The sequence below is a fragment of the Pieris brassicae genome, chromosome 12 (assembly GCF_905147105.1).
Source record: "Pieris brassicae chromosome 12, ilPieBrab1.1, whole genome shotgun sequence".
Lineage (NCBI taxonomy): Eukaryota > Metazoa > Arthropoda > Insecta > Lepidoptera > Pieridae > Pieris > Pieris brassicae.
This window is the reverse complement of record NC_059676.1, coordinates 5,942,054-5,956,055: the sequence shown is the minus strand read 5'-3', so window position 1 is coordinate 5,956,055 and position 14,002 is coordinate 5,942,054. Positions and strand designations below refer to the sequence as shown.

The window sequence follows — 14,002 nt, the reverse complement described above, 5'->3', positions numbered from 1 at the left end:
TATTGAACAAATATGCGTTTCATTTAATTTGATATTTAAAACACTTTTTTTAAATATATCTTTGTACATGTTGTACTTTGATAGATTTTCCAGTTTAATTGTTAAAATCGTGTTTAATTCATCAATTGATGGCACCATTTGACACTAATGGCTTATTACTTATGAAAAATATGAACATTCCCCTGTGAGTACAGTATATAACGATATCTAGGAAAGTAAGCAAGGAAATCGTAAAATGAAACAAATGATAATTAAAATATCTTTATTTCCATTAAAATACAATAAAACTTAACTAGCAATAACAAAGTACAATACTTACCAAAATCGCATACAAACGTACACCATTCTAAGCGTATGGCGCCACAATATAGTAAATAAATACCTAATACAAAATGTGCGTCAGACAATTTCTATGCAAATAATTCCGCGAAATATGACAAAAGGCAGTTAGCAGCCATTAAAGCATCCGTATAAGAAATGCATAATTACAAATAATTATGTTTTTTAAAACGGATCTAAGATAAATTAACAAAACAATAAGAATCTATTAAGTAGGAAAATGTTAATCTATTACAAGATTTTAATGTGTATTTAACGACTTAAGTCAAAAGCTTTACTTACCGACCGTAGTATATACATATAGAACCTGTATGCGTTTAATTATATAATATCCTCAAATTATAAAACAGTCAATTATCATGACTTTAAATCGATACATTTAGTTCTAATGAACATGGGAAGTACCTACCTTTTGCGAAGGAAATTTAGTTAGATTAAAGTCTATTCGATAGTATCTAAATCAACCTTCTTGACAATAATTAGTTAACAGCCATGTCGCGCAGGTACTAAAGTCCACATCACAGCTTCAGGGACCGACATTGGTTGTCGAAGCCAACACCGAGCCATTCCTAACATACTGTAAAAAAAAACACAGTACTGCAGGTATATTCCCAAATTGAAAACTAGCGTCAATCAATATTTGGTTATGATTATGTATTTTTGTATGTTATTTAACGTTGAAAAGATAAAAGACGCCTTCACTCAAGAGATATTGATTTCACAAATCGAACCTCGAAGATAAAACGTCTAAACAAAAAACTATTACGAAAGCCGTGTCATAATGTATGCTTCAAATATTTGTCAAAATTGTCATACCGCGTAAGAGGTCGCGGCCACCAGTTAAGCTGCTCACGAGTGGTCGCAAGCTCAAGTTCAAGGCGAGTAAGACGCGCGCGAACTTCACTCAGTTCGTCTCCAAGCACCGCAGTTTCTGCTGCCTTGGCTAACATCCGTTCGCTTAAGACTCGGCATTCAGCTGTTATCCGTTTGCGAGTCCTATTATTACATTCAATTGAAAATCTAGATTCTATATAGTATTATTCTAGGCTAGACAATTTGCATTGATGTTTACATAAAATTGATACAGTTTTTTTTCACAACGCTTCTCTTAATCTGTGCATACAATGTACTATACAATATAAAACTAATAAAAGTTGATAATTAAAAATATTTCAGCGATTGGTTTAATACTTTTGAATCAAAATAAGAGAATAATAAAAACAACTAAATTATATTTTAATTCACTTCATAAATTATGAGACTTCCTCTGTAACTTCAAATAAATTCACAACCCCAATTAGAGAATATAAAGAAATTTCATTAAAAAATGTCAGGATCGCTATTGGCAGTACCTAGAGTAGGTCTGATAAAGCCCTATGGATTTAAAAAATATACATACTGGATTTCAAGCTTCAACTGCTTGCAAGTGTCATCTAGAAGTCTCTGTCTTTCCTCCACATTTCGACGAAGAGCTGTCGCTTCTTGTTCGGAGGTTGCGAGCATACTTTCGTGCTGTGTAAGGTCCTCCTCCAGGACAGATATCTGGTAAGGCATGAATCGGTAAATAACTTATATTACAACAAAAACCTAAAAAAAAAGCAAATTCACACATATGTTATTTAAACTTTCATTTAGATAGCTGGACTTCAATTCAACTTGACACCACGGGCCTAGTGAGAAGGTTGAAAATAACAAAACCATTGGAATTATTTGAGTGCACGTGAGTAAGTGCAAAACAGTGGTAAGTGTGGAAAAATAGTACACAAGAACAAAGTGGCTTGCCCTTAGTAAATTAGGTTAGGTCTTAGTGAAGACTGATGTATCAAAAACATATTTCACTATGGTAGCCGTTTATGACAATATTTTTTATTTAAAATTATGATTTTTATGAAAGCTGCATATACAATCTTAAGAGAGTTTGTAAGTAAACTTGGATAATGCAGAATATTCGACTGATCACGAGTCGCATACTATAGGCCGAAGCTGTCTAATACAGATCCGGCAAAGATCTTGAACAAATGTCCTTCTTCTGCTTCTGTGCAGGCAAGGACATGTAGGTGATTAGTACGTGTCGTCATGAAACAATAATTTGTTCTGAAAAGAACAGTTAATTGCGTTACCGTTAGACCACGATGTCGAACTGTTCTGAGAAGAACACGTTCGTACCCTTCGACGGTTGCGCGCAACAAAAAGGACAACTTTTTGCCGCGCCTCGATTTTATTGTCTACGCACCCTTCGCATCTTGGTACCACATGTTACCACTAGTGGCCAGGTAGGATAATTTTTGTATATAAATCTACAGTTTTTAAAAATTAAACACATTCCACATTCCACCTTCACCTCTTCTCAACGAATTATTAGGAAGTTTTATTTTAACCAAATAAGGACCAATCAACCTAAACCAAACTCTCTAAAGTGGTGACCCCGAGAAGAACACCAAAAAAATTGAAGATGACGAACACAGAAAATTCCGGTGCAGAGCGTCAAGTTTCATCACATCCGTCGAGCCAAGAAGTCTCCGGTATCTCACTGTCGCTCCGTGTGCCACCATTCTGGCGCGACCAGCCGCTCCTCTGGTTCTGCAGTTTCGAAGCAGCAACCGCCGATCTGAAACGAAGCCAGGCCCAACTCGCCCAGATGGTCATCGCACAGCTTGAAAAGCAAGATATCCAAAACATCGCTGATCTCATTTGCTCGCCGCCGGAAGCAGATTACTACAACGCCATTAAAGACCGTTTAATATCGCTATACGAAGAATCTAACAGCGCACAAACGAAGAAGCTACTGTCGCAAGTTGAGCTTGGAGACCAGAAACCCAGCCAGCTGATGAGGCAAATGAAGCAGCTTAACAAGGACAAATTTCCCGAGAGCACCATCAAAATGATGTGGCTCGAGCATCTGCCGCCACACATTCGTTCCGTGCTAGCCGTCAGCGAAGCGTTTAAAATCAAAACGACGCTTGACGACCTGACCTTGCTCGCGGACAAGATGATGAAAGTCCACACGCCGTCGCAACACATCGCTGCCGTCGCAACGCCTTTCACACCTGTAGCATCGCCACCAATTCCAGAACAACCAACCATCGACACCCTTATCGGTGAAATAAGAAGGTTGTCTTTGGAAGTCGCTGAGATACGAGCACAACCTCGCGACAACTACCGCAACAGTCGTTCTCGCCACCATTCACATTCACAATCACGCTCGCGGAACGCATCAACAAAGCGCAACGAAAACCGACGAGAGTCGCAGATGGAAGATCGAAGCCGGAAAAAATCTCCAATGCCGTACTGCTATTACCATCATCGCTACGGTATGGACGCGAAGAAATGCACACCACCATGCAGTTTCAGGCCCATAAACCAGTCGGAAAACTAAAAGTAACGTTGGCCGCGGCGGGAACCGGCGTTACCGAATCATCACACCGCCTTTTCGTTACCGACAGGGTAACGAAACTTACCTTTTTGGTCGACACAGGAGCCAATATCTCCGTGCTACCAAAGGCAAAAGGCTCACGCGAAAAACCACTGCCATTTCAACTCTACGCCGCCAACAACACGGTCATTCCAACATACGGAGAGAAGTCACTCCAACTTGATCTTAACCTCCGAAGACCATATACATGGAAATTCGTCGTAGCAGATGTGTCTAAGGCAATCCTGGGAGCAGATTTCTTGCAGCACCACCACCTCATTGTCGATGTCAAAAACCGAAGATTGATTGACGGGAAAACAAAGCTGGTAACAAACGCTCAACTCAGTACTGCAGACATACCTACAGTTCGTAGTATAGACATTGAGCAAAATTACCACAGCATACTAGCAGATTTCCCAGGCACAACCAGAATCACTTCAATGAAGCTTAGTCCCAAACATTCCGTTGAACACTTCATTGAAACAAATGGACCGCCCCTTCACTGCAAGCCACGCCCCATTGCACCGCATCGTTACGAAATGGTCAGGAAGGAATTCCAAAACATGATCGATCAAAGGTTATGCAGACCAAGCAAAAGCCCTTGGGCATCACCTCTTCACGTCGTGCCAAAGAAGAATGGAGACCTACGCGTGTGTGGCGATTACCGAAGACTCAACGCCATAACCAAGCCCGATCGGTATCCCATACCACGCATACGTGACTTCACATACCAACTCGCAGGGAAGAAAATTTTCTCCACAATTGACCTCAATCGCGCGTACCAACAACTGCCAGTCAGCGAGCAAGATGTGGAGAAAACCGCCATCATCACACCTTTTGGTCTTTTCGAGTTTCCGCGCATGTGTCCTGGTCTAAAGAACGCCGGACAGACTTTCCAACGCTTTATTCATGAAGTACTGCGCGAACTCGACTTCGTATTTCCTTTCGTTGATGATCTACTCATAGCATCAATCGACGAGGAAGAGCACCGAAAACATCTACGCATCGTATTACAGCGACTAGAAGAATACGGCATCACCATCAACCCATCAAAATGTGTTTTCGGCCAGCCAACTGTGAAATTCCTCGGTCACCAAGTCACGGCGGAAGGAATACAGCCACCCCAAGAGAAGGTACAAGCTATTACAGACTTTCCAAAACCACAAACCGTAGAAGAACTACGACGTTTTCTCGGTATGATAAACTTTTACCGTGAAAATATCAAAGATGCCGCCACCATACAAGCGCCTTTAAATACCTACCTGCACAACGTCAAGAAGCGTGACAAAACTAAGATCGACTGGACCACTGAATCAACGCAAGCTTATGAAGCATGTAAAGAGAGCATAAAAAACGCAGCTTTACTTGCTCATCCGTCTCACCAGGCGACACTTGCTATATTCAGCGACGCTAGCGAAAAAACAGCTGGTGCCGCACTCAACCAATTTGTCAAAAACTCATGGCAACCACTCGGCTATTTCTCGAAGAAATTCACCGACGCACAGACTCGCTACAGTACCTACGATCGAGAGCTACTCGCCATCTACATGGCTGTCAAACATTTCCGCAAAATGTTCGAGGGACGAGAAATAATAATATTCACCGACCACAAGCCGCTAACTTTCGCTTACACAAAAACAAATACCAACAGCGAATCACCGAGACGCACCCGACAGCTACTTTATATCAGCGAATTTACCACTGATATACGACACGTCAGTGGATCTCAAAATGCAGCCGCAGATGCATTATCACGTGTCGAAGCAATCACCTGTCCGTCGCCGATCGACTACAATCTACTTGCAGAAGCTCAAGAGCGCGATAGCGATACCATTAAAGCACTCAGTCTACAGAGCAACTTATGTTTCAAGAAAGTCAACCTGCCCGTCTCAAATATCAAATTACACTGCGAAACTTCAACCTCACAGTTACGTCCGTACCTACCAGAAGAATACCGACGTACCGCATTCAACGCAGTACATAACGTTAGCCACCCTGGAATCAAGACTACGAGAAAATTAATTACGCAACGTTACTTCTGGCCCTCAATGAACGCAGACGTCGGCAAGTGGGCAAAAGTATGCCTACAGTGTCAGCGCGCCAAAATACAACGCCACACATCAAGTCAATTATCAATTTTTTCACCAACCGAACGATTCGAACACGTTCACATCGATATCGTTGGTCCGCTACCTACCGCGGCCAGCGGTCATCGATACCTCGTGACAATGATCGACAGAGCAACAAGATGGCCCGAAGCATACCCATTATGCGAAATATCAGCTGAAGACGTCGCCAAAGCGGTATACGAAGGTTGGATTTCCCGTTTCGGTTGTCCTGTAACAATAACAACGGACCAAGGACGCCAATTCGAAAGCAGAGTATTTGCATCTCTTTCTCGCTTACTAGGAATCGAAAAAACGCGTACAACTTCATACCACGCACAGTGTAACGGTATCATCGAACGATGGCACCGTGTCCTTAAAGCCGCATTAAAAGCAAGACTGCAGACCGCAAGAAGCTGGATCAACGAGCTACCAACCGTCCTACTCGGATTACGCGCCGCTATGCGAAGTGACACCGGCGTAAGCGCCGCCCAGCTTACCTACGGTTGCAACATACGCTTACCCGGTGATTTCTTATCAACGACCCGCAATGACGTCATCATGGACTCTGGCTACATCGATCAGCTGCGCGACGCAATACGTAACCTGCAACCAATGCCGAGTCAACCACACAGCAACACAAAACCCATATTTGTACACCGCGACCTGCAAACATGTGAATACGTATTTGTACGCATAGACGCCGTAAAGAAGCCATTACAAGCACCTTACGACGGACCCTATCGCGTGCTGAAACGAGACAGCAAGATATTCACGCTGCAGTTACCTAACCGTGAAATGAATATCTCTATCGACAGACTCAAACCTGCCTACACTATCGCCGAGCAAGATGTGCCTACTGATACAACAACGAGTACCTGCAACAAGCAAAACACATCAAGTGCGAGCGAACTACATGAACCATCAAATAGCCTGAAACATCAAAATGACAACACCCTGAAACATCAAGATGACAACAACCTCAAACAACAAGACACTGGGAACACCTCAATACCTACAAGAACAACTCGCCGAGGCCGCGTTATACGCCTGCCGGTACGCTTCGCTAGAGGGGGAATCCTGTAGGTGATTAGTACGTGTCGTCATGAAACAATAATTTGTTCTGAAAAGAACAGTTAATTGCGTTACCGTTAGACCACGATGTCGAACTGTTCTGAGAAGAACACGTTCGTACCCTTCGACGGTTGCGCGCAACAAAAAGGACAACTTTTTGCCGCGCCTCGATTTTATTGTCTACGCACCCTTCGCATCTTGGTACCACATGTTACCACTAGTGGCCAGGTAGGATAATTTTTGTATATAAATCTACAGTTTTTAAAAATTAAACACATTCCACATTCCACCTTCACCTCTTCTCAACGAATTATTAGGAAGTTTTATTTTAACCAAATAAGGACCAATCAACCTAAACCAAACTCCCTAAAGACACTTATTCAAGATGTTTGCCGGTATCTATAACCATTAGTCTGTAATATATAGTATTTTGTGTGAACGAAAGTGTTTGTAAAAAATATATAAAAAGGAATTTCGTCTGTTAACAAAGCATTGCTTTTTGGCGAATAAAATTCTATTGAAACCAAGGCTTGGCTTGATAAACATTATACGGACTCTGCACTGTTACAGGATCTTCGTACCCCACGTATAAATAAACTAACAATATAATATAGGACCTTGACGTTAGTTCTATTTTTTAATGGAATGTGTTAATAGTGAACAAATAACATTGACTTACACGTCTATATGCATGGTCCCGTTGCGCTTGCGCCTCCATTACAGCGGCCCGCTCTAACGCCAACGATTGTTCGGCTGAACCGCGAGCGGCCCTTGCGCACTCTAATTCGTTGCGAGTATTTCTCCATCCTACAATGAGGCAATTCTAATGTGATTTTTCCAACGGTGGATCTAGTGTTTGCGGGTTTCAAATCAAAGATATTTTTTTCTGAATAAAAGCATATATAACGTGTGTTAGTAAAGTTATTTTTCTATAGAATCTGCAAATAGGTACTCGCCGACCTATCAATAAAAAAATTGTGATAAAGTGCGACGATTATTTAAAATTCGCGTCTCGTTACTAAATATTCACTTTACTTTTACATAATGATTGGTAACCCTGGATACTTAACCAACAGTAGTCCACGTTTTATAATAATAGGACCTATAGAGTTTGGGCTAGTGTAAGTGAAATATAAACCATTCCTGTTACTGGTCCATGTGGTGATATTTTTTTATTTTTGTGTCAAGTTTTGCATGGTCTCCTACAAGCGTAATAATGGATTACCCAAAACTGTCGAAACCCAAGAAAATTTATTAAAAGTGTAATGACAATATTTACTAAATACATACAATATTATTATAATCATTTTTTTACCGATGCTTATTTCCGACATTCGATCTTCCGCTGCGCACACATCTTGTTCTAACTCAATTTTCTCCTGTAATAAAAAAAACATTAGCGTAGTTGTACATTGATAATATAGTTCATATAAAATACAAGCATTTAAGTATTTACACGTTGATAATATAGTTCATATAACATTACATTACACTAAACAACTTATGGATTAAGTTACCGTCCACACGCCACATCGACAAGGCTAAACATCATCCCAAACCGTTGGTGCGAAAAGCGCAATAAGGCCCGCAGGAGGCCCCGACATGACCTAACGAAAAGCCGCCCACGGACGGCAAGTAATAGTCAAAATCAGATTAGCCCTTCAGGTGACTGACCACCCCACGACAGCTCAAGCCGAGGTCCGAGTTTCGCAGGCGACGCCATTGCGCGGGAAAACGTCCATACCGGCCGAGCTACGCCCGTCATAACAGGTCGAGTTTTTTTTTAATGGAATCTCGCTGTTGGTAGGTCGGAAGCTCACTGGAGTGAGTGAAATGCGAAGTAAAGGCCCTTGCCTTCCCCGGTGAAGGCGGTTTTTTACCCTAATCTGTGTTTGGGAACAGCCCGAGCTGAGATGTAAAGCCTTTTAGGCCAACAGCGAGATCCCATTTAAAAAAAGCGCACGAGCATTCCTCGTTTAACTTGAAAGTTATAAAGTTTATGTAAAGTCAGTGAGTTATAGTGAATCAAGTCATTAATGGAGTGTTTAATTTTCTACCTTAAGAACTGGATCAACTAGTTCTTATACGTTGATAAAATAGTTCATGTAACATGTGTCTAGATTTAATCTTAAACCGAGAAATATGAAAGCAAGCATGCTCGTTCACAGTAGGTATGTCGCAGTAAAGCAGTTAAATCAGAAAATTAATTGAATCTCTAGACATTTCATTAAATGTATTTTTCTACTTCTTGCCTATCTTTGTAATTTAATACATTTTTATTTTTTTCTTTACTCACGGTGGTTGTCTGGAATAGATCGCTCGAAAGCGATAAAGTCGTCAGTTGGCCCGCCTTTTGATTTAATTATGTTAATTTTTTTTATTGTAATGTAACGAAGTGTTAATAAATAAATGTCGATAATCAATCAAGTCGCTAGCATTTTGATTTAAATAAAACAGCGTCGAAAACGTTTAACTATCTGTCTGACCGAAAGCCAGCGTGTTGATTAACAATGGGAAACAAGACTCCGCCATGATTATTTCATTTGTTATTGTTATTTCGAACTGAGAGCTTGGAAATTCCGTGTTTTGCTTTATTGTAAATGGTTAGTTTAGGTTAGGTTAGTCTTATGGCCTTGAAACGTTTAGTTCTCTCACTTGTCTGACGGAACTTTAGCGACTTGATTGAATATCGATCTTTAATTAACTGTCTAGAGATTCAATTAACTCTCTGATTTAACAACTTTACTGCGACAGATACACTAGTTTTAAAATATCAGGTTTTACAGTCTCAACTTTATGCTTTGTATGTTTAAGTTGTATAAATACACAAGTATTGTTAAATTTACCTTCGCCAATAAAGCCTTTTCAATGTCTTTCTCCTTTAGCAGCTGCTTCAACCGTTCGAGTTCTCGCATTGCAAGGCGCACCTTTACATTGTCCGAATCCAACAGACTCTTCAAGGCCCAAACTTGAGTACGGAGGCGTTCAGAACAGCACACCTTTATTTAAGACATACGTGACAGTAGAGCTATATATATAATTCATATTTGACAATTTATTTTAATATAATGTTACCTCTACTATGATACGGGGTTAAGTAATGGAAATGTAGGCTGTGGGTAACTAAACAACAACATCCCAAAGGTGTAAAAAAATATATATATACACCTCTTTCATCAAATGCGCAGGCATGTATACCTATCCTAGCGATATATGAAAAATGTAAATCCTATTTATTTATTTAAAAACCCGTTAAACGATAAAACGATAACAACCTAACAAAATATATGATGTCAATTATCGTCATCGTAATCGTTAATTAATTAAAGGTAATATCTATGATTGTAATTTATGATTAAACTTTATAAAAAATAATTTAAAAGGGTGAGGGAAATCTAGGAAAGATACAAAAAGCTCCGTAGCTTCGCTTGTATCGAATAATATAAATATTAATAATCATTATAAGTAATCGTTTAGCTTAGAGTATCATAAACTTATTTAATCATAAGTTACTAATTTAGTATAAAAAATAATATAATTGTTATAAAACCTGAAATTCCAAGGTCTTCTTGAGACATCGAACCTCTTCGCGTCGTCGTCTCCAGGCGGTTGTCAACATGAATCGGCCAATCCTTGCCGCCGCTTGCTGTTCACTCGCATTATGCAATCCTGGTGAACGCACTACGGACAACCTGTCCTTTCTGTAAAATACAACCACTGTAACACCTCCGTCGCTGGTTAGTAAATGTTCTATACTTAAAAGAAAAATCATTTTTTAACGGGATTAAAGCTATTTGTATTATTATAAACTTATAATTATTCCGGTTAAAAAAATTGTTTTCTTTCAATGTGTAAAAGCTATGTTAACCAAAGACAATACTATGTTCTATACTAGAAAGTCGTCGGATCAATCTCGGCTAAGGCTGATATGATTGGCATTGCTTGGCAAAGAAGGTGCATCACTGGTAAGGATTTCATAGAATAAACCAGACAGATGCAGCTGCTTTTTTAATGGAATAGAAAGTCAAAGAGCAGTATTGGCCTAGTGGCTTCAGCGTGCGACTCTCATCCCTGAGGTCGTAGGTTAGATCCTCGGCTGTGCACCAATGGACTGTCTATGTGCACATTTAACATTAGCTGGAACGGTGAAGGAAAACATCGTGAGAAAACCGTCTTGACTTAGACCCAAAAAGTCAGGCACAAAAGGCGGACCACCTATTGCCTATACGATTAACAAATGATCATGAAACAGATACAGAAATCTGAGGTCCAGACCTAGATGTTGTAGCGCCATTGATTTTTTTTTAGAATGTCAAAAGATACCTTCTAAAGAGCTCGTGATTCACGAAAAAAAAAATCCATATAAAGTGAAAAAAAAACAAATAATGGAAAACCTGTCTCGCTTGGGTCTATTCGGCGTGAGATCCTCCATAGAGGCAGCCTTAGGCCCAATCTTCGCCCGCTTAGGCGTAGCATACTCGTCAAGGCAGCTTTTGATGCGTGCGAGGTTAGGGCTCGGTGCTGAGCTCTTTCCGGTAAACTTGTTGACAGTCGCTGAGCAAACGTGCTTACGGGGTACACGTTGAATGCGCCGTCTACAATTATTCGTGGCGTTTTCAGTTCAGTATGTGGATTAGAAATACAGGAACAAAATTACTGACATTATAAATATTTTGTACGATGTTCGATAATTAATTTTATGATAAATATATATATGTACTTATTCGGTGTTACTTATATGTATTGAGCCCACTAGGCCCACACGCCTAGTGAGGTCGACGTGTCAATCCTGAGGTCGTCATAGGTTTGATCCCCGGTTGGATCCACCAATGGACTTTCTATGCACATTTAACATTCACTCGAACGGTGAAGGAAACCGGCTTGCCTTAGATCCACAAAGTCGACGGCGTTTGCCAGGCACAGGAGGGTGATCGCCTACTTGCCTATTAGATTAACAAATGATCATGAAACAGATACAGAAATCTGAAGCCGAGACCTAAAAAAGTACAACCTTTTTCTGACTTCGCCACTGACTTTTTTATTTTATTTTACTTATTATATACTTAAGACTGTCTAACGCATAATTTATTTTATTTATTTATTCTATTTGATATGTAGAAATAATAATAACTTTTTATTAATATAACTATGGTAGCCAGCCGTGAGGCTGTACCAGTAAGAGCTACATCCTAATAATGCAACGATTCCATAGCAAAGTGCTCTGGGGAAGAGTCAGTGCTCCCTGGTACATTCGCAATGATGAGCACGGAGCTCATTTGTCGAGGATGTCACCACAATAATAAAAATATTGCTGGAGCCCATGAACAAAGACTCAACGAACCTTTTTGTTGACACCACGGGCCTAGAGCGAAGATTGAAAAAAAACAAAACGAATCGAATTATTTTGAGTTCACCAAGACATAGTACACAAGAACAGAGATCCCCTTAAAATAGACTATAAGTAGTGTTTCACACTTTAAATTACTTAGAAGTCTTAAGTTAGGATAGATCGTAATGTTAAATTATGAATTTGTTCCGAGTGAATTAATAAAAACAAAAAATATTACTAAAAAAAATTAACAAGCTTCCGCTCGTATTTTCTCGCGTAGATTGTGATTTTTTGCTAACTCTTCAACAATAAACGTTATATTAAAACCATAATCCGGTTTAACCCCAAACCTCAGGAATAACACTATATTCTAGTAAATGAAGTACTAATACCAGTTTGTTTGTACGAATTATTAATACGTAAGAATATTAAATGTCTGTATTATTAAATACGAATTTGTTACATTATTGTACAAAGCTATTTGCTGTAATGCACTCATTGTTTATCGTTTGGTGACGCGTGGGTTACAGAGGCAAGCAAAATTTGCAGGAAAATTTTAAGAATGATTAAAGTAATAATATATATTAATTTACCTTTTAATTCTAAGAAACAAACAAGACTTTAACAGTTAGGGGCCGTTCAAGTTTTAGATTTACTGCAATTTATAACCCCCTTCCTCTTGTCAGCAAAAGTAAGCAAAGCTCTCAAAAATAATAGTTCTCAAACTTCTTATGGGAATCCTCGAAAATGCATTTCGTTTTCAAACATAGTTAATGTGTGGGTAATATATCTAAAAAATTACTGTTGACGAAATTAATAAAGATTAAAGTATTATTTTACCATTTAAAATAATATTTTACTGAAGACCCAACTTTACTTTAGACCTTTGTTTCACTAACTTAGGTTCTACTAGACGATATTCGAAGTGTGTTTCCCTCCTGAATTGTTGAGGAAAATATGAGCATTGTTTTTTTAATATCCATCAAAGGTTTTGGGGTTCACGCATTGTTCTACTCACGTGGGTGTGGCGTACAGGTTATGTCTTTCACGCGACAGCTCCCGCTCTGAAATATCGCCAGCTCCCCATCTTGCCACCGGGGAAGCGCTTTGCGGCACTTTTAAGTTCTCAGGCATTTCTGCAAATTTACAAATATTCATGCACGTGACTGCATTATAAATAAGTAATTCTATAATTGCTTGAAGCCTCATCATATTAGGGTTGCTTTAAGTCAGATGACTGTCATCGCAAGAAAAGAAAGAAATAAATATTTTATATTAAATCGCTTTAATAACAACACATAGAGCAGTGTTGGTATGGCTTCAGCGTGCGACTCTCATCCTCGAGGTCGAAGGTTCGAGCGACGGCTGTGCACTTCTTGCCTATGTGCACATTTAACACACGCACGTACGGTGCAGGAAAACATCGTGAGAAACCCAAACAATTCGATGCAGTCTGTCAAGCACAGATTGATCACCCAATTCCCTATCAGTATGATCACGGAACAGATACAGAAATCTGAGGCCAGACCTAAAAAGGTTACTATAAATATAATTACAATACATATTATCACTTACCAGGTTTTATTAGTTTCTTTTAAAATCCTTTTATTTATAAATATTAAGTATAAAAGTGTGGCACCTCTACGTTTGATTGATTAGAATGAATTGTCGCACATTCAAACTTACTTCTACCCATATGGATTTTAAATTATTTTTCTACGTTTAATGTGTAAAGTAGTTTCT

The 14,002-nt window shown here is 39.5% G+C and overlaps 1 protein-coding gene across 1 annotated transcript; it reads right to left on the bottom strand.

The window, feature by feature from the left end:
* Window positions 1-248: 248 nt before the first annotated feature.
* Window positions 249-13,960, bottom strand: LOC123717459. The gene is made up of 10 exons (XM_045673458.1): window positions 13,835-13,960; window positions 13,278-13,395; window positions 11,325-11,525; window positions 10,481-10,631; window positions 9,777-9,929; window positions 8,246-8,309; window positions 7,610-7,737; window positions 1,739-1,881; window positions 1,156-1,335; window positions 249-916 (listed from the first exon to the last, which is right to left on the bottom strand). The coding sequence occupies exons 2-10, from the start codon at window positions 13,391-13,393 to the stop codon at window positions 823-825; spliced, it is 1,230 nt and encodes a 409-aa protein (XP_045529414.1). The 5' UTR covers window positions 13,394-13,395; window positions 13,835-13,960; the 3' UTR covers window positions 249-822.
* Between the last annotated feature and the right edge of the window lie 42 nt (window positions 13,961-14,002).

Coding starts and splice junctions, on each gene's coding strand:
- LOC123717459 (XM_045673458.1), bottom strand. CDS start 13,393: ATGCCTGAGAACTTAAAAGTGCCGCAAAGCGCTTCCCCGGTGGCAAGA. Junction 8,310..9,776: donor AAAAGGCTTTATTGGCGAAG/GTAAATTTAACA, acceptor TTTTTATTACAG/GAGAAAATTGAGTTAGAACA. Junction 1,882..7,609: donor GGGACCATGCATATAGACGT/GTAAGTCAATGT, acceptor ATGCCTTACCAG/ATATCTGTCCTGGAGGAGGA.